Source organism: Boleophthalmus pectinirostris, unplaced genomic scaffold (assembly GCF_026225935.1).
Source record: "Boleophthalmus pectinirostris isolate CB_2022bp ecotype Guang Dong unplaced genomic scaffold, ASM2622593v1 HiC_scaffold_9, whole genome shotgun sequence".
Classification (NCBI taxonomy): domain Eukaryota; kingdom Metazoa; phylum Chordata; class Actinopteri; order Gobiiformes; family Gobiidae; genus Boleophthalmus; species Boleophthalmus pectinirostris.
The window spans coordinates 14,533,406-14,553,500 of NW_026571541.1; the positions used below are offsets into that span (position 1 = coordinate 14,533,406).

At 39.8% G+C, this 20,095-nt stretch overlaps 1 protein-coding gene and 1 long non-coding RNA gene across 2 annotated transcripts in view; one reads left to right on the forward strand and one right to left on the reverse strand.

Moving 5' to 3' along the window:
- ryr1b (ryanodine receptor 1b (skeletal)) overlaps positions 1 to 20,095 on the forward strand; it is a 45,601-nt gene that overhangs the window by 9,296 nt on the left and 16,210 nt on the right. Inside the window, 67 exon segments of the mRNA XM_055166800.1 lie at positions 84 to 185; positions 1,088 to 1,162; positions 1,241 to 1,319; positions 1,419 to 1,531; positions 1,625 to 1,724; positions 1,872 to 1,968; positions 2,057 to 2,131; positions 2,556 to 2,712; positions 2,807 to 2,861; positions 2,864 to 2,970; positions 3,054 to 3,175; positions 3,243 to 3,429; positions 3,515 to 3,650; positions 3,726 to 3,821; positions 3,913 to 4,031; positions 4,103 to 4,236; positions 4,307 to 4,548; positions 4,631 to 4,823; positions 4,913 to 5,129; positions 5,220 to 5,324; positions 5,404 to 5,507; positions 5,587 to 5,670; positions 5,759 to 5,918; positions 5,998 to 6,145; positions 6,236 to 6,441; positions 7,165 to 7,339; positions 7,423 to 7,631; positions 7,701 to 8,047; positions 8,133 to 8,265; positions 8,379 to 8,539; positions 8,617 to 8,779; positions 9,303 to 9,389; positions 9,465 to 9,691; positions 9,761 to 10,205; positions 10,367 to 10,909; positions 11,002 to 11,202; positions 11,301 to 11,406; positions 11,482 to 11,625; positions 11,711 to 11,984; positions 12,092 to 12,209; positions 13,392 to 13,524; positions 14,243 to 14,337; positions 14,408 to 14,543; positions 14,614 to 14,797; positions 14,879 to 14,990; positions 15,097 to 15,217; positions 15,287 to 15,456; positions 15,541 to 15,761; positions 15,875 to 15,965; positions 16,070 to 16,210; positions 16,299 to 16,462; positions 16,568 to 16,646; positions 16,720 to 16,809; positions 16,890 to 17,033; positions 17,126 to 17,203; positions 17,278 to 17,353; positions 17,465 to 17,588; positions 17,652 to 17,767; positions 17,848 to 17,915; positions 18,029 to 18,150; positions 18,366 to 18,415; positions 18,851 to 18,911; positions 18,990 to 19,116; positions 19,189 to 19,297; positions 19,382 to 19,463; positions 19,555 to 19,685; positions 19,771 to 20,091. Of these exon segments, the coding sequence (XP_055022775.1) occupies positions 84 to 185; positions 1,088 to 1,162; positions 1,241 to 1,319; positions 1,419 to 1,531; positions 1,625 to 1,724; positions 1,872 to 1,968; positions 2,057 to 2,131; positions 2,556 to 2,712; positions 2,807 to 2,861; positions 2,864 to 2,970; positions 3,054 to 3,175; positions 3,243 to 3,429; positions 3,515 to 3,650; positions 3,726 to 3,821; positions 3,913 to 4,031; positions 4,103 to 4,236; positions 4,307 to 4,548; positions 4,631 to 4,823; positions 4,913 to 5,129; positions 5,220 to 5,324; positions 5,404 to 5,507; positions 5,587 to 5,670; positions 5,759 to 5,918; positions 5,998 to 6,145; positions 6,236 to 6,441; positions 7,165 to 7,339; positions 7,423 to 7,631; positions 7,701 to 8,047; positions 8,133 to 8,265; positions 8,379 to 8,539; positions 8,617 to 8,779; positions 9,303 to 9,389; positions 9,465 to 9,691; positions 9,761 to 10,205; positions 10,367 to 10,909; positions 11,002 to 11,202; positions 11,301 to 11,406; positions 11,482 to 11,625; positions 11,711 to 11,984; positions 12,092 to 12,209; positions 13,392 to 13,524; positions 14,243 to 14,337; positions 14,408 to 14,543; positions 14,614 to 14,797; positions 14,879 to 14,990; positions 15,097 to 15,217; positions 15,287 to 15,456; positions 15,541 to 15,761; positions 15,875 to 15,965; positions 16,070 to 16,210; positions 16,299 to 16,462; positions 16,568 to 16,646; positions 16,720 to 16,809; positions 16,890 to 17,033; positions 17,126 to 17,203; positions 17,278 to 17,353; positions 17,465 to 17,588; positions 17,652 to 17,767; positions 17,848 to 17,915; positions 18,029 to 18,150; positions 18,366 to 18,415; positions 18,851 to 18,911; positions 18,990 to 19,116; positions 19,189 to 19,297; positions 19,382 to 19,463; positions 19,555 to 19,685; positions 19,771 to 20,091 (9,892 nt within the window).
- LOC110163773 (uncharacterized) lies at positions 11,204 to 13,266 on the reverse strand. The gene is made up of 3 exons (XR_002318871.2): positions 13,203 to 13,266; positions 13,071 to 13,128; positions 11,204 to 12,736 (listed from the first exon to the last, which is right to left on the reverse strand). It is a non-coding gene; the product is annotated as an uncharacterized LOC110163773 (long non-coding RNA).

The window sequence follows — 20,095 nt, forward strand, 5'->3', positions numbered from 1 at the left end:
AAAGCATAAAAATAAAACATAGCTCTTTTCATTTCATCATTATCACAACTTTATCAGTATGACTAATGTGTCCTCTGTTTCAGAATGTGCCCCCGGACTTGGCCATATGCACCTTTATTCTGGAGCAGTCCCTGTCAGTGCGAGCACTGGTGGAGATGCTCGCCAACACAGTGGAGATGACTGAGGTGAGATTATATCAAACATGTTTTTATACTTTCCATTTGTAGGAGTAGATCTGCTTTGGCTGTCTGGCTACAACAACCTTACCCATATTTTAAATTTGATTTACTTTACCTTCCTGTCTTGCTTCATGCTAAGCAGGCTGTCGATTTGGATAAATGGGTATGTGGAATACTTATTGCAATGTGTGTCTCACTGGAAAAATCACTGCTCCAGTCTTGTCATTGTATTGTTGTTATTCTGTCAAAATCATTGCACAACACAGAAGAACCCCTGAAAACTGTCATACCCGTTTTCCTCATGTGTCACATCATTGGCCTACTGTGCTTTTATACCTGTGTTATATTTGTTGTTAACTGGTATTTGTTCCGTGCATCGTTAACCATTGCTCTTTGGACATAAACTGTCTGTCATTACACAAGGAGCTAAACCTGGCTTTACAGGCCTTGTTCAGACCAAGCCTCACAAGGTGAAGAGTGTGAGCACATACACACATACTGCAGTTGTGAAAACACAGGCCGCTGCCAACACCTGTCCTGACCAAGCCTAGTGATAATGCACAGCAGGGCTAATGGTAAAGTGCTGCTACTTGACATGAAGCCCCCACTCATACCAGTGGATTATGGGCTTAACCCAGCATAAATACTTATTTGTAACCATGTGGTTTGGAATAAAATGGAAAAGAACATGATACAATTAATCAGTAAAGCAAGGTTGATCACTGAATGTAGTGATGGGTTAAAATAATTAATTAATGAATTAGTATGTATGTATGTATATATAGATAGATTTTTTTTTCTAATTCTTCTTAAAATAAGCGTATTATATGTTGTGTTCTTTACAATTCTTTACAGCTCAGATTTTGTCACTGGTTTAACATAAGTGACTTGTGTTTGCTTTTGTGTAGTCGTCACAAGGTGGAGGTCATCGAACACTACTCTATGGACATGCCATCCTTTTGAGACATCATCACTCAGGAATGGTGAGACTTGTATAACAAAGCAAAGAGAAAACATATGACTCATGTTTAATAATGTTTATTTTCCATTACTATTTCTAGTATCTGAGCTGTTTGACTACATCGCGGTCACTCACTGATAAGCTGGCCTTTGATGTGGGCTTACAAGAAGATTCAACTGGTACAAAAACTACTGTTATGTCAGAATATATTAACATTGCTTTCTTGAAGAATGAGCTCCAGTTTAAACAGAATATAAGTGTCCCATCTCTTCTTGCAGGTGAGGCCTGTTGGTGGACCATTCATCCTGCCTCCAAGCAAAGGTCAGAAGGTGAGAAAGTCAGGGTTGGAGATGACCTCATCCTGGTCAGCGTGTCATCTGAGCGATACTTGGTGAGAGTCTTTTTATTAAACATTTCATAACTGACTAAATTTACACATTGTTACTGTATAGTATGTTTGTCAAAATCTGTTCTTGTAAATTAGCACCTGTCCTATGCCAGTGGAGATCTCATGGTAGATGCCTCCTTCATGCAAACTCTTTGGAACATGAACCCCATCAGCTCTGGATGTGAACTTGCTGAAGGTACATATTTTAACAATGTAACTTTTTAAATAATGAAACAACAATGTTTTATGTGGAACTGGTATGCATGCAGAATTAATAAAAAAAATAAAGTAAAAAAATCTAAAGCAGATCAAGCTGATTTATAAAACTGTTGACCTTATTCAGGTTATCTGACGGGAGGCCACGTGTTGAGACTGTTTCATGGACATATGGACGAGTGTCTTGCCATTGCAACCCCTGAAGAAGGAGAGGAAAAACGGAGGTGTGATCAAGATGTCAAATAATTTCAGCTAAAAACAATACATTTTTGGAGTGCATTAACTGCAACTCCTTGTTTGTGTGTGCTGTAGGATTGCCAGTTTTGAAGGTGGCACTGTATGTAGCCAGGCTCGATCACTGTGGAGACTGGAACCTCTGAGAATCAGGTTAGGCTATTATATACTATATTACTATTTAATGGTAAATGGTCACACTTCTATATAGCGCTGTTCCGCCTTCAAGGCACACAAAGCACTTTACATCACACAACCACTCTGTGTGAATGTGTGTATGAATGGGTATTCATACACACATTCACACACCAGTGTATGCAGACACTACGGGCAAAGTGGTGTCTTGCCCAAGGACACAATCATAGCATTAATCTGTGGGAGCTGGAATTATATTGTCAACCTGTGGGTCAGTGGATTTGATCACTCCCACAGTGATTTTAACATCGAGAGCGGGATTCAAACCACCAACCTTCTGATTAGTGGACAAATGTTCTTAATAACTGGGCTACTGTCACCCTTAATGCATGTGTTGCAAACTACAACACTGACCTAAACTGTTTTTGTTTATTTTCTGTAGCTGGAGTGGAAGCCATATGAAGTGGGGCCAGTCTTTCCGCATTCGCCATATCACCACAGGCCGGTACCTGTGTCTGGAAGAGGAGAAGGGACTTTTGGTTGTTGATCCAGAGCGAGCTAACACTAAACAATCAGCTTTCTGCTTCCGTGTTTCAAAGGTTTGATATGAACACATTGTGGATAAATGTATATCTTTATTTTAGGTTTTTGCTTTAAACATCTGCTGTGTTTTGTCTGCATTGCCCCCTGCAGGAGAAGGTGGATGTAGCACATAAGCGAGATGTGGAGGGAATGGGCATTCCTGAAATCAATATGGAGAGTCTATGTGCTTTGTTCAACATGTCTCCACTGGTCTGTGGCTCACATATGCTGCTTTAGATGCAAAAGCTGCTCGTCTGGGAATGATGAAGAGAAAGGTAACTTTCCTGCTTGAAATTGGCTGAACTTTGTCTATGGAGGAGTCTGCACTGTTTTCTTAACAAGCTTTGATTGTCTGCAGGTTATTCTGCATCAAGAGGGTCATATGGATGACGCTCTGACTGTGTCCCGCTCCCAGACTGAAGAGTCTCAAGCTGCTCGAATGATTTATAGCACCACAGGCCTTTTTAGACAATTTATCAAGTAAGAAAAATGTTTCAACAAATAAACAATCAAGTGCAAATTATGAGAAAGTCTACATTTTCTTTAGGGGTCTGGACTCTCTGAGTGGTAAAAGCAAGTCCCCACTGTCCGTATCCCTTCCTCTGGAAGGAGTCATACTCTCTCTTCAGGACCTCATCTTCTACTTCCGTCCCCCTGAAGAGGAACTGGAACACGAGGAGAAACAAACCAAGCTCCGCTCTCTCCGCAACAGGCAGAATCTTTTCCAAGAGGAGGTAATATCCACTGTGCTGGCGCAATATTACATTGTTAATAAACAGACTTACCAAGCTTATACTCACTGATGGCTGTGTTTTTCAGGGCATGATTACCATCGTGTTGGAGTGTATCGATCGTCTAAATGTTTACAACACTGCAGCACACTTTTCTGAATTTGCAGGAGAGGAAGCAGCAGAATCTTGGAAGGAGATTGTAAACCTGCTCTATGAGCTCCTAGGTACACCTTTGGCCTATAATTAAGTTGTCTTTGTAAAAAAAACTGGGTAACATTTCTAATCTCTGTATTATGCAGCATCTTTGATCAGAGGAAACCGTTCCAATTGTGCATTGTTCTGTGATAACCTCGACTGGCTGGTCAGCAAGTTAGACCGTCTGGAGGCCTCATCTGGTAGCTCATACGGTTTTAATATCCATACATATAGTGTGGTCTATATATATAGAATCAAAAGTTTAGACATTTGTCTTTTGTGCACTTTTAGGTATTCTGGAGGTGCTGTACTGTGTACTTATTGAAAGCCCCGAGGTTCTGAACATCATTCAAGAGAACCACATCAAATCCATCATTTCTCTTCTGGACAAACATGGAAGGAACCATAAGGTTAGTTCCTATTGCTTGGCACTAATGCCCAATACAGTGTGCTCATGATATAATGCATAATTTGTCTCTAGGTCTTGGATGTCTTGCGCTCTCTTTGTGTGTGTAATGGTGTTGCTGTGAGGTCCAATCAGAACCTCATCACTGAAAACCTACTTCCTGGTCGTGAACTCCTGCTGCAGACAAACATTGTTAATTATGTAACAAGGTATATTTTATAATATGTGCAAACAAACTTTCTTTGACAGTTTATCCATAATATTTTATATTTTGCTTAGTGTGAGGCCAAACATCTTCCTGGGAACATGTGAGGGGTCAACTCAGTACAAGAAGTGGTATTTTGAGTTGATCGTGGATTATGTGGAAGCCTTTGTAACTGCACAAGCCACACATTTGCGTGTAGGCTGGGCCATGACAGAAGGTTACAGTCCATACCCTGGAGGAGGAGAAGGCTGGGGAGGCAATGGTGTGGGAGATGACCTTTACTCCTATGGTTTTGATGGGCTGCATCTGTGGTCAGGTAATAATTCTCAATCAAATTATTTATAAAAATGTATCTTTATTAGTCCAACATTTTAACTTGACAATTTGTTGCACCCCAGGTACCATACCTCGCCAGGTTGCATCCCCCAGTGCACACACTCTGGCAGCTGATGATGTTGTGAGCTGTTGTCTGGATCTGAGTGTGCCCAGTATCTCCTTCCGCATCAATGGCCACCCGGTTCAAGGCATGTTTGAAAACTTCAATGTGGATGGCCTCTTTTTCCCTGTCATCAGTTTCTCTGCTGGCGTCAAGTAAGTTTAAATTCATTTTAATTTGCAACAATATCAAACTTTTTGTTTTTCATATAAAAATAAATTAAACAAATAACATGTTAACCCAGGGCTCGGTTTCTCCTGGGTGGTCGACATGGAGATTTCAAGTTCATGCCCCCTCCTGGTTATGCCCCATGCTATGAAGCTCTGTTGCCCAGAGAGAGGATGAGAATTGAACCCATAAAGGAGTACAAGCATGACTTCAGTGGTGTCCGAAATCTCCTGGGACCAACCTTGTCTCTTACTCATACTTCTTTCACTCCCTGCCCAGTGGATACTGTTCAGGTAATCGTTTTTTAAATGTACATTTGTAAATATTTTGTAATCTTATTTCAGTTTTGAAGTTTGACCTAAATTCGTTTTACTTTTAAATAGATTGTTTTGCCACCTCATTTGGAGCGTATTCGAGAGAAGTTAGCAGAGAATATTCATGAGCTGTGGGCTGTGACTAGAATTGAGCAAGGATGGACCTATGGCTCTGTAAGTACAGATATAGACTTGAATATACTGATAGTGAAAGCTATTTCATTTTACCATTGAAATCGGTCTTCTATCTCAGTTCAGGGATGACAACAAGAAACTTCATCCTTGTCTAGTGGACTTCCAAAGTCTTCCTGAACCAGAGAGAAACTACAACCTGCAGATGTCCGGGGAAACTCTGAAGTGAGTGAAGAGTTTATTGTTAGCAAGTATCACTGCTACTCATAATGTTATATTTTACTCTATCTGTCATCTTTTATAGGACTCTGTTGGCCTTGGGTTGCCATGTTGGCATGGGTGATGAGAAAGCAGAGGAGAACCTCAAGAAGATCAAGCTACCTAAGACGTACCTAAATATTTACAATTAAATTATTGGTTCAGATTTTTTTTTTTTTTTTTTTTAAAGTAAATTAATATTTTTTTTTGTTTTCAAGCTATGTGATGAGTAATGGATATAAGCCTGCCCCCCTTGACCTTAACCACGTAAAACTGACACCTAACCAGAACCAGCTTGTGGAAAAACTGGCTGAAAACGGTCACAATGTGTGGGCAAGGGATCGGGTAAGACAAGGATGGACCTACAGCATTGTACAGGTAATTTTTTAAAAATTTGATTATGCACTTTAAATACAACATCTTTACAGACTGTTAAAATATTTATAATATATCTTAGGACATCCTAAATAAGCGTAACCCTCGCCTAGTACCTTACAACCTGCTGGACGAGAGAACCAAGAAAACCAACCGAGACAGTGTTAACAATGCTGTCCGAACTCTCATTGGCTATGGCTACAACATCGAGCCTCCAGATCAGGAGAGCAGTATGTTTCATTCACTGAACACAGCTACTGTACATATCTCTACTTATTTAATTATTCACTAATTTGATATGATTTTCTGTTAATTTGCAGGTGGCCATGGCCTTGAAAACACCCGGGGAGACAAAGTACGAATCTTCAGGGCAGAGAGGTCGTACGCTGTTACTCAGGGAAAGTGGTATTTTGAGTTTGAAGCTGTCACCACTGGAGAAATGAGAGTCGGCTGGGCTCGTCCTAATGTCCGCTCTGACACTGAGCTGGGAGCAGATGAACTTGCCTATGTATTCAACGGCAATAAGGTCAGTTATAGCTTTATATAGTCTCAATCAATCAATAGACCCATTAAAATGCTATGTCAGTGGTTCTCAAACTTTTCACTTCAAGTACCACCTAAAAAAAGAGTTGTCTTTCCAAGTACAAGTTCTAAGCCAAGTCTATAACAGGACTATTTCAGGTCTAAATTAGGGATAACCCATAATAGGGCTGTGCCATTGCCACGGTGGTTATTAAAAGGCTTGTTATAATGGTGTTTTCTTATCAAAAATATACCTGGAGTGTTTTGTTTCATTCACACATGTTTAACATACACATCCTACGTATTTAGACTGAGTTTTTCTATCAAACTGAAAACACACTTTTACACCTTATGATGTCATGTGGTAATACAGGAAGTGCTTCTTTAAACTCCATACAGAGCATTTTGCGAATTGGAGATATAGAGAGAATAATAATAATGATTTGCTCAAACATGGGTGAATGAAACAAAACACAACTCTGGGTATGATTTTGATGAGGTCAAAAACATTCTAACATGAGTTAAAGCTTGAATGTATTTGCTTACAAACTTTTAGAGGGTCTATTCATGACTTTCATTTGGAGGACATTTTCCCAGGCAATAATTTAGTTTAATATTTATTTTTAAATTGTTAACACTATGGCAACGGTCTAATGTCCTATCTTATCTTATTCTGAAATTCATAGATAGGCTTGTCTAATGTTTGACAAAGCTATTTTCCGTTTAGGCTCAAAGATGGCATATAGGCAATGAACCTTTTGGCCGGCAGTGGCAGTCTGGTGATGTGGTTGGCTGCATGATCGATCTTACTGAGATGAATATCATGTTCACTCTCAATGGAGAAATGTTAATAAGTGATTCAGGCTCGGAAATGGCATTCAAAGACATTGAAATTGGGGATGGTAGGCTATTCCTTCTCATTTCCTCTGTATTACAAAAAAGTGTTGTAATGTGCTCAATATATTTACATCTGTTTTCTCTTTAGGTTTTATCCCAGTTTGTGCATTGGGCCTTTCACAAGTTGGAAGAATCAATCTCGGCCAGAACGTGAGCAGTTTGCGCTACTTTGCCATTTGTGGCTTGCAGGAAGGATTTGAACCTTTTGCTATAAATATGAAGCGCGATACAACCATGTGGTTCAGTAAAAGTTTGCCTCAGTTTGTTCCAGTTCCCACAGATCACAACCACATGGAGGTGAGATTTACATAGACATAAAATTGAATTGTCTGATACATTGGATAATGCTTATCTTTTAACCTCCAGGTATCTCATGTGGATGGGACAGTGGATAGCGCCCCCTGTTTGAAAGTTACTCACAAAACATATGGCTCTCAGAATGCCAATACAGACATGCTCTTCCTTCGTTTAAGCATGCCAGTCCAGTTTCATGAAACTTTCAAGATACCAGCCGGCACCACTCTACTTACCAGGGCCCTCACCATACCCGAGGAGGAGGTGGTGGTTGTGGAGCCTGACTCAGAGTTTGAAGTTTTGAAGAAATCTGCCAGTAAAAAAGAACAAGAAGAGGAGAAAAAAGAGCCTTCAGTACCAAAGGAGCTATCTGTAGAAAATGAGAAGGATACTGTTTCTGAAAAGGGGAAGAAAAAAGGGTAGGTTTTGTTAATTTACCGAAATGATTAATTCAATACAATATATGACTAATAATATGGCTAAAATAAAAACTTTCTTTTTTAGATTCTTCTCAAAGGCCAAAAAGGCTGCAATGACACCCCTTGCCCCGCCTCCACCTCCAGCAATGCCCCGTTTAGTGGAAGATGTGGTGCCTGATGACAGGGATGATCCAGAGATTATTCTTAATACCACAACTGTATGCATTGTGTTATTAAATTATTATTAAATAATTATTGAACAGTGACCCCAGTATTTAGTTTTTACATCCTTAAAATATATTTTAATTGTTTTGTGTTTTGTTTTCTACAGTACTATTACTCTGTGAGAATCTTTGCTGGGCAGGAGCCTACTGGAGTGTGGATTGGTTGGGTCACTCCTGATTATCATCAATATGATCAAAGTTTTGATCTCTCCAAAGTTCGCAATGTCACTGTCACTGTTGGAGATGACAGGGGCAACATCCACGACAGGTCACTTTGTCCTTTCTATGTTTGTAGAAGAGAATATGAGCTGAATCTCAATGAAATTTTCTCTCTATCCTTTGCAGCATGAAGCATAGTAACTGTTACATGGTTTGGGGTGGGGACCTGGTTAGCACTCAGCAGACCCGATTCAGTCAGGAGGACATGGTGGTTGGGTGTCTTGTTGATTTGGCAACAGGACTCATGACCTTTACTGCAAACGGCAAGGAAATAAATGCTTTTTACCAGGTTGGTAATACAATACAACCTAGTTACTTCATTAAAGTGGCTGTAGTACGCTATTTTCTGATCTATATTATAATGTTGTTTCCTTGTCGAAAACATACCTGGAATTGTGTTTTGTTTCATTTGCACATGTTTAACGCACATCCTGCATATTCACCTTGTGATGTCATATGGCAATACAGGAAGTTCTCCACTCAGTTTTTTTCATACACTTTCACTAGTATCATTTGGACAATTTTAGCCCAAGAACTTTCCAATCTCTATTAAACAAAAGGTAAAAGGTAGCTGTTAACTTGAAAATGACAGCTTCATGACATCACAAGGTGGAACAGAGCAATTTGAGCTTTAGAGATGTAGACAGACTGATACTCAAACATGTGAATGAAAGCAACCACAACTCTAGGTATGTTTTGGAGGAGGCCACAACATTCTAATATGGCTAAAAGTTCACAAGAGTAAATTACAGTAAAATCTGCTTTACAATAAACATCCTTAAAAATTTAAAACTGACGTGATTTTATCCAAGGTTGAACCAAACACCAAGCTGTTCCCTGCCGTATTTGTTCAACCCTCCAGTCAGAACATGGTGCAGCTTGAACTGGGCAAACTGAAGGTGAGGAAATATTAAATAGTTGTGATGTTGTCAATGAAAACTTTTTTATATTTATTTCCTGTGTCTTTTCTTCAGAACATTATGCCCATCTCAGCAGCCATGTTTCGCAGCGAGCGCAATAACCCAGTCCCGCAGTGCCCTCCCAGGCTAGATGTCCAGATGCTCACCCCAGTCATATGGAGCCGCATGCCCAACCACTTCCTCAACCCAGAAGTGGGCAAAGTAAGTGAGAGACTGGGCTGGATGGTGGAGTGTACAGAACCACTCACCATGATGGCACTGCACATTCCTGAAGAAAACAGGTAACAGGCTGTGATTACGGTGTTATTGCACAGTTAGAGCAATGGAGCATAATGTGTGATTTGTTTTAGATGCATTGACATTTTGGAGCTGTCAGAACGCCAAGATCTAATGAAGTTCCACTACCACACCCTGATGCTGTACTGTGCAGTGTGTGCTCTGGGCAACAATAGGGTTGCTCATGCCCTCTGTAGCCATGTTGATGAATCTCAGCTTTTCTATGCCATTGAGAATACTTACCTCCCTGGACCACTACGCAGTGGTTATTTTGACCTGCTTATCAGCATCCACCTGGAATCTGCCAAGCGGGCACGTCTGGGCACCAATAGGGAGTTTATTGTCCCTATGACAGAGGAAACGCTCAGCATTCATCTCTATCCTGATACAAAGAAAGCCCATTCTCTTCCTGGTGTAGGACTCACAACTTGCTTACGACCAAAGCTTCATTTCTCTTCCATCAACTTTGTGGGTACTGACCCTGACCTCTACACTTTAAGTCCAGTCTTTCCTCTACAGGTAGGGGACAAAAACAACAGTCCGTAAGAAATATTGTGTTTGATATATTTTCCCAAATACATAACAATAAATTAAAACCTTTTTGTAGTCATTTTTATTAGCAGCTCTATATGGCATTTACACAGATTCAGAAATGAACTATTAACATTTTGGGCCAACAGGAACTGAAGACCAGGGCAATCAGCATGCTGACAGAGGCTGTGCTGGATGGTAGCCAGGCCATGCGAGATCCAGTAGGGGGCAGTGTGGAGTTCCACTTTGTTCCCATTCTAAAACTGATCAGCACCTTGCTTATTATGGGCATCTTTGATGATGAAGACACAAAGCACATCCTCAAAATGATTGACCCCAATGTCTTCAGTGGAAAAGAGGAGGAGGAAGAAGAGGTAGTGGAGGAGAAAGCAGAAGGAGAAACAGAGGGAGAGGAAAAAGAAGAGGAAGAGGAAGAGGAGGAGCTGGAAGATGAAGGGGTCGGTGATGAAGAGGAGGAAGAGGCAAAAACTGAGGAAAAAATTGCAGTTGAAGGGGAGGAGCCAAAAGAGGAAGGAGAGGCAGAGGGTGAGCCCAAAGGTGACAAAGTGGATGGTGAAAAGGCAGAGGAAGAGAAGGAGGCTGAGGCTGTGGACGCAGAGCCTAAAGACGAAGAGGAGGGTCTGGAGGAAGGACTGCTCCAGATGAAACTCCCGGAGTCTGTAAAACTGCAGGTAAATAATCACTTATTACTGTGGTTTCTTTATATTTTGTCTGATCATAATAAAATAAATTATCTTAAAATGATTCATCTCTTTCTTCACAGATGTGTAAACTTCTCCAGTACTTCTGTGACTGTGAGTTGCGTCACAGGGTGGAAGCCATTGTGGCTTATTCAGACCAGTTTGTTCAAAACATTCAAAGCAATCAGCGAGTGCGCTACAATGCGCTAATGAGAGCATTCACCATGTCGGCAGCTGAGACGGCACGCAAGACTCGGGAGTTCAGATCTCCACCACAAGATCAGGTTATTATTTCAAATGGATTTTTATTGTATTGACACTGCAATGGTACTCACAAGTGATACATTTTACAATTCATTATCATATGTTTTGTGTCCTTCAGGTACTTTTGCTGACCAACTTCAAGCATGAAGATGAAGACTGCCCAGTGCCTGAAGATGTGAAGGAGAGTCTTGCAGACTTCCATAAGGACCTCCTGCTTCACTGTGGTAAATAATCTAATTCCTGTTTTTTATCCAATCCACTCACATTTGTTTCTTTTCTAATGAGTATATTGTTCTTAGATATCCATATTGAGGAGGAGGCTCAAGAGGAGGAGGTGGATACTTCTCTGAGGGGTAGACTGCTTAGTCTCGTTGAAAAGATGAAGAGTTTGCGCAAGAAACAAGAAGAAGAAGTGCCTGAAGTTGAGGAAGAGACAAAATTAAGTAAGATACACGATATGCACACACAACACCTCGTTTAATATAATGCTTGTATCTTTTTAATTCCTTCTACTATTGTTTAACCAAGGCACGCTTCAGGAGCTCATCTCCCACACTATGATCCACTGGGCACAGGAGTCCTATATACAGAATCCTGAGCTGGTGCGTCTTATGTTCAGCCTGCTCCATAGGCAGTATGACGGGCTTGGGGAGTTAATCAGAGCTCTGCCCAAAGCCTATTCAATTAATGCTGTGTCCGTCCAAGACACTATGGACCTGTTGGAGTGTTTGGGACAGATCCGCTCTCTGCTTATTGTACAAATGGGTCCAGAGGAGGAACGACTTATGATTCAAAGCATTGGGTTAGTGAGATCTTTTTCAGTGTCACATTAATGATTTGCTATCTGTAACTACTTATAATCATTTGGAATCATTTGCAGTTGTATTGTACGTTTTCTTTTTTTTACAGCAATATCATGAACAATAAAGTATTCTACCAGCACCCTAACCTGATGAGAGCTCTTGGCATGCATGAAACTGTTATGGAGGTGATGGTCAACGTGCTGGGTGGAGGTGGAGACTCAAAGGTATTTCTTTCTTTGTATTTGATTTTACTAATGAGAGGGTTTATTATTAGTCCTCTTGGTGTATATATATGTAACCTGTACCAAACGAACTAGTAAGATATGAATGATACGTGTACCCAGGAATCTAGGTTCTAAAGGAGGAAAGAAGGTGTAATAAATTTGGACTGTAGGTTGAAATGAGAAAAGTGTACAAAATTTATTGAACAGAATCAATACTCTTCCCCAACTATTACCAGCTTACCCCTACATAAATCAGTCCTTTGTCCAACAATTTGTCCTTTCAGAATAAAAAGTTCAGAGCTCTGAAAAAAAACAATTGTGTTTCATCTACCCGGGTAGTATGAATTTTTGTTTCTTTCTTTCGTTGGTGCACAAGATCTTAGCTTAATTCAGCTGTAATGCAATGAAGGCCAGGTCCACCAAGAAGAGATGTCAAGGCATCCAGCAGGTCCACAGGTCCTGGATCCAATGACTCCAGCCTCACAGCGAACAGTCCCAGGTCAATTCGGGTCAACAAAAAAACCAACCTGCATAAGCAGGGCAACATTAATACAATTTTCGCAAAGCACAAATTCAGATCTGGTTTAAATCATTTCTAACAACTTTTAACTGGATTACAGTAGCTTGTAGGTTTTTTTACACAATGCGCAGTATTCAACACGTGGCACTAGCAGTGCACATGGTAGTGTAACAACCCTTAAAATCTGTATGTAAGTTCTGATTTGTACATAGTTATATATTTCTCCAGTTGGTTTTTTATACATTCTCTGAATCATGTAAATAATAAGTGGTCATTGCATCATGTAGTTAAGTCAAGGTAGAAAACAAAATTAAGCTAGCATATCACCTTAGCACACTCACCGGAGAACAAGTACAGACAAAACTTCCTCTCCAGAACTCTTTACAATTTGTTGTATCTCTAAGAACCAAAAACGAGTTGTTATTTAACAATTTAAGCAATATTTTACCACATTTTTGCACAATAGAGCTTACATATGCTGTCCAGTTTCTTCACAAGATGGTGTGCATTTGCAACAGAACCTACAGCACCGTCTACTGGGCGCATATGACACTGCATAGTTAAATGAAATTTAAAGGAACACACTCCCAATTCAACAAGTAAAACTTGGGTGGGTTACATATACAATATATAATGTTTATTACCTTTGCTTTTTTAATCAGGAAATAAGATTCCCTCAAATGGTGACCAACTGCTGTCGTTTCCTGTGTTACTTTTGCCGCATCAGTCGTCAAAACCAACGCTCTATGTTTGACCATCTGGGATATCTGCTACAGAACAGCGGCATTGGGCTTGGTCTGTATCATGCAATTAAATAGAAAACAATAGCATGCTAATAATAACAACTATTTCTGTTGAATGTTATTTTGGTAGTTTGTTATTTTAGAGTTAGAAGTGGAAATGCCAAGAACAGGCATGTCCAAACTACGGCCCGTGGGCCAAATGCGGCCCTCAGACAAATGTTTTTTGGCCCTCAAGCTTCCAGCTGAATTGGCCCAAATTACCTTACATCATCTAAAAATTAACTAATTAACTTAAAAGTTTTTGGAAAATCTGCCTTTATAAAGTGAATATTTAATATTTAGTGTGTAGTTTTAAGGATCTTAGCATGAGGCATCAGTGTTATTCATGTTATTTGTGTTAAACTTGCACATATTTCAATTATTCACTGTACTGAGCACGAGTCTACGGCCTTCGATCAGCCCTCTGCTTCGTCAATGTTTACATATGTGGCCCTTGATGAAAAAAGTTTGGACCCCCCTGGCCTAGAATGATTCCACTGTTTTCTACAAAAAATACATTATAAGATAATAATAATATAGCCGCAAAAGGAAAATTGAATTCTGGCAACTGCACAAAAGTTTTAAAGAGACAATAACCTTAGTCCAGTTGACAGAATTCAATTTTCTTTTGCAATGAAACCCAGACAACGTAGGGATTACATAGACATAACACTATGTTTTTAAAGGTTAATTATTAACATTATATTATATGTATGTTTAAACATTTGCAGGCATGCGTGGATCAACTCCTCTGGATGTAGCTGCAGCTTCCTGCATTGACAATAATGAACTGGCTTTGGCTCTTCAAGAGCAGGACCTTGAAATGGTATGACCAAACTACACAGAAAAACAGGAAATGAATATGTAGAAGTGGTGCAGTGACTTCTCTGTTGCAGGTTGTGACGTACTTGGCAGGCTGTGGACTGCAGATGTGTCCAATGCTTCTGTCTAAAGGATACCCTGACATCAGCTGGAACCCTGTTGGAGGAGAGAGATACCTTGATTTTCTGCGCTTTGCTGTCTTTGTCAATGGTCTGTGGTATTCTAGACAACTAAAGTTAGATATATATTTGGTGTTTCCTCTGACTCCTTGTCTTTACAGGAGAGAGCGTGGAGGAGAATGCTAATGTTGTTGTGCGTCTTCTCATTCGTCGGCCTGAGTGCTTTGGGCCTGCTCTCAGAGGTGAGGGGGGCAATGGTTTGCTGGCTGCTATGGAGGATGCAATCAAGATCTCCGAAGACCCAGCCAGGGATGGACCAACTGTCAAAAAGGACAGAAGATTCATGTAAGTATAATAATTTTTATATTAGACAATCAATATTACTACTTAAAATGATCATTTAAAACTCTGATCTTGAATTGAAAGGTTTGGTGGGGAGGAGCAGCATGAGGAAAATCGTATACATCTGGGGAATGCCATCATGTCATTCTACTCTGCGCTTATCGATCTGCTTGGCCGTTGTGCCCCTGAGATGCATGTGAGTCATATTGTGCTTTAACTTGTGTGTTAAAAGTTGTATTCATTAAGTATAAATTTGGCCCTGTGAATTTTTAACTTATTATCATCTCTGTTCACTTTCACAGCTGATTCAAGCTGGCAAGGGTGAGGCTCTAAGAATCAGGGCTATCCTGAGGTCTCTGGTGCCCATAGAGGATCTGGTGGGAGTTATTAGCTTGCCTGTGCAAATTCCAGCATTTGGAAAAGGTACAGTATGATCAGTTATTTGGTATTATTTAATATTTTGGTATTCCATTTTTTTTTTGTCAATTTCAGATGGCCAGATTATTGAGCCCAAGATGTCTGCTAGTTTTGTGCCAGACCATAAGGCCTCCATGGTACTGTTCCTTGACCGAGTCTATGGCATTGATAATCAGGACTTCTTGCTACATGTGCTGGAAGTCGGCTTCCTTCCTGACATGAGAGCCTCAGCATCTTTGGATACTGTGAGTTCAAACAACTGTCATCAGACACTGTCTGGTCACTGTGAATGTTTTGTTAGCATAACCCCCCCATCTTTCTGGTTGTAGGTTGCATTCAGCACAACTGAAATGGCCTTGGCACTGAACCGCTACCTCTGCTCCGCTGTGCTGCCTCTGCTTACCAAATGTGCCCCCCTCTTCGCTGGGACAGATCATCGGGCAATCATGATTGACTCAATGCTCCACACTATCTACAGGCTGTCCCGTGGCCGAGCTCTAACCAAGGCTCAGAGAGATGTCATTGAAGAGTGTCTCATGTCTCTCTGCAAGTTAGTCCAAATTTTGTATTTGGTTATATTTTATGATGTGATTAAAATGTTTGCATAAATATTATGTTATATTAAATATTTTCATACTTACTCCACTTTTTAAATGTTCACAGATATCTACGACCATCGATGTTGCAGCATTTACTTAGACGGCTGGTATTTGATGTGCCAATCCTTAATGAATATGCAAAGATGCCTCTTAAGGTTAGCTTTAAATGTCTCAAAAAGTCACAGCATTATATATATGTATTATTCTTATAAATATTTTCTTATATGGCAATATTGCATTTTTTCTGTAATTTCCTCAGCTTTTGACCAATCACTATGAGCGCTGTTGGAAGTATTACTGTTTGCCTAATGGATGGGCTAACTTTGGGGTGACCTCAGAGGAGGAGCTACATCTCTCCCGAAAACTGTTCTGGGGAATCTTTGAATCTTTGGCACATAAGGTGGAAGATTAATTTGAACAAATAAAGTAATGTGAAAGTTAATCAGCGCTTGTCTTGTGTTAAACTTTTTTTGTTATGACAACTCTAGAAATTTGATGCTGAGCTCTTCAAGATTGCCATGCCCTGCCTCTGTGCCATTGCTGGAGCCATCCCTCCTGACTATGTTGATGCCACCTACTCGTCCCACACTGAGAAGAAGGCCTCTGTGGATGCTGAAGGCAACTTTGATCCTAAACCTGTGGAGACCACCAAGTGAGTGTTGAGATCTTTATTTTCTTACATGATATTATTGCTCTGTTTTCAGTAACTGCAGCTCTCATAGTTTTAATTCCTATCCTCGTCTTTACATTTTTTTAGCACTATCATCCCTGAGCGACTTGATGGTTTTATCAACAAATATGCAGAGCATACTCATGACAGATGGGCTTTTGAAAAGGTCAGCAGCTAACTACAGTATAATGGGCTCTTTTCACTGTATATGCACTTAATTATAAACAAAATTATTTCAGATCCAAAACAACTGGACCTATGGTGAAGTGTTGGATGAGAATGCCAAAACGCATCCAATGCTCCGGCCATACAAAACCTTCTCTGAAAAGGTAATTTTGCATTAACATTTGTATTTGTTTTAAACTTCTGATTCCATATGTTAATGAGGTTGCCCCTTTCTGTTCTTTAGGATAAGGAGATTTATCGATGGCCCATAAAGGAATCCATTAAAGCAATGTTAGCATGGGAATGGACCTTGGAAAAAGCCAGAGATGGGGAGGGAGAAGTTGAAAAGAAATCTGCCACCACACGCAAAATCTCCCAAACTGCCCAGGTATTAAAACTGTGTTTCATGCATGATGCTTTTGGTAAAAGCTAAATGACTCACAGTGAATTAACAATAATGAATCCACAAATTTTTTTCAGGCCACATATGATCCAAGTCATGGTTACAACCCTCAACCAATTGACATCACAGCAATGGCTTTGTCTCGAGAACTCCAGGTATCCTTTTATAGCTGCAAAATAATTATTATTTCTACTCAGTATACCACATACATATATTCTCCTTTCTGTAGTCCATGGCTGAGCAGTTAGCTGAGAACTATCACAACACGTGGGGCAGGAAGAAGAAACTAGAACTTCAGGCCAAAGGTAAAATAAATTAGATGTTATTTTCCCTTGATGTCTCGTTATTAGGTTTATAGTTTTCTTGCATTATTGAAATATGTTTCTGAATTTCTGAAATGAGTATTACAATTGTAGGTGGTGGCACCCATCCTTTACTTGTGCCTTATGACACCCTGACGGCCAAGGAGAAGGCCAGGGACAGAGAGAAGGCCCAGGATCTGCTCAAGTTCCTACAACTCAATGGATATGCTGTCACAAGGTAAATAGGCCTTTATTTGTTTATGGCACTGTTAATTGTAATTGCTTCTATCTATGAAACCAGAGGGCTGAAGGACATGGAGCAGGACATTTCATCCATTGAGAAGCGTTTCGCTTATGGCTTCCTTCAAAAACTTCTTAAATGGATGGACATTGCACAAGAGTTCATCGCTCATCTTGGTAATTAAATTTGATGAAACTATAAAATTTCTACAGTTCAGTCTATGCTTATATATTGTGATTGTCGTTCCTTCAAACAGAGGCTGTAGTTAGCAGTGGAAGAGTGGAGAAATCACCCCACGAACAAGAGATCAAGTTTTTTGCCAAGGTAAATTGTAGACAAGATTTATGATTTTATATTGTACAATATACTATATTATTGAAATCGCTGCTAAAAGTGGCTATCGATTTATAATGTGCAATTGTGTATTGTTTTTATAGATCCTTTTACCACTTGTAAATCAGTATTTCAAGAACCACTGTCTCTACTTCCTGTCCACTCCTGCCAAAGTCCTGGGTAGTGGAGGCCATTCATCCAATAAGGAAAAAGAGATGATTGCCAGGTAATTTGAACAAATTAAATTACTTACACTTTTTACTTCTAAATCCTTTTATCCAATTACATTACCACCTTGTGTCTTTAATATAGTCTGTCTGCCCTCTCTGCCATTATTGTTAATGTATTTCTTAAATGTGCTTACCTTGTCATCTTAAATGTCTTCATCACCTTCTTCCCTTAATGCCCCTTCCACCTCTCCTCTTTCTCCCTTTACCATAGTATCTTCTGTAAGTTGGCTGCTTTGGTGAGGCACAGAGTATCTCTCTTTGGTAAGCAGTTTGCATGATGGCTGTCACTGGTTTTACTTTTAGTTATGTGGATCAGAATCTTTTTCATTCACTGTATTTACTCCTGTCCTACATCTTTTGCTTGTCTTTGTTAGCTCTGCTTCTGCTTGGTTTAGGTTTTTTGAAATGTACATTTTACATTATCTATTTGTTTGGAGTTTTTTTTGCGTGTGTTGTAGTCTTAATAGAGAAAAATGTAAAACCATCAGACTTTAAATAGTTTGGTGGTATACTAATACATTTACTAGCAAAATAAATTATGTACTTTGCATATTTTATTGTTATTGACATAAAATTGATTTGACCAAATACGCATTTATGCAATGCTTTAAACTAGTGCTGTGTTGTTTATTTTATTTTAAAATATTATTTCCTTAAAAGAAATCCAGGTTCTGAGTATTTATGTATTTTGTATAGGAACTGATGCAGGTGCAGTGGTTAACTGTCTTCACATTCTCTCACGCTCTTTGGATGCCAGGTAACTCTCAAAACATCAAAATAAGAAATTCAAAATAATATTAGTACTTTTTAACATTATTTCTTTTTTCCCCACAAGAACTGTAATGAAATCAGGCCCAGAGATTGTGAAGGCTGGCCTTCGCCAGTTCTTTGAGAGTGCAGCAGACGACATTGAGAAAATGGTTGAAAATCTAAAACTAGGAAAAGTTTCCAGTCGAAACCAGGTTGGAAATGGTTCTACGCCATTTAAATGTCTCCACTGTGGATGAGTGTCATTGACTTGAATATGTCTGTAGGTCAAAGGTGTGTCCCAAAACATCAACTACACCACCATAGCCCTGCTCCCTGTTCTTACCACTCTGTTTGACCACATCGCTCAGCACCAGTTTGGTGATGATGTCATCTGTAAGTCACACATCATAGTTATTTAATATATACATTTCTCCTGTACATATGTTTCATAATATACATGTATGTTTCATTTTAAAGTGGATGACTTGCAAATATCATGCTACCGCATTATGTGCAGTATCTATTCTTTGGGCACTGTAAAGACTCCACATGCAGAAAAGTAAGTTGGCACATCCCTTGATTTGCTATTTGAAAATAATTGTATAGATTTGTCCTTTTATTCACTACTGCCTCTGCCTCTCCTTATGCAGGCAGCGTCCAGCCCTTGGGGAGTGCTTGGCCCACTTGGCAGCAGCAATGCCTGTAGCCTTCCTTGAACCAGCTCTCAATGAGTTCAACGCATTTTCTGTTTACACTACCAAGACACCAAGAGAGAGATCCAGTATGTTTGATTTTCTTTTTTAATCATCTTAATCAAGCCATTGAAAGAACAATAATTCTGACTCTGCCTTTCTCTGTTTGTCTAGTCCTGGGTCTTCCAAACCAAGTAGAGGAGCTTTGTCCTGATATCCCAGAACTGGAAGTTTTAATGAAGGAAATCCATGATCTTGCTGATTCTGGAGCTCGCTACACAGAGATGCCTCATGTTATTGAGATCACGCTGCCTATGCTATGTAACTATTTGCCTCGCTGGTGGGAGAGAGGGCCAGAGAACTTTCCTGAACAGGAAGGTCAACTCTGCACTGATGTGACTTCTGAACAACTCAACCAGCTGCTGGGAAGCATCATGAAGATTGTAGTAAACAATCTGGGTATAGATGAGGCCTCTTGGATGAAGAGATTAGCTGGTCA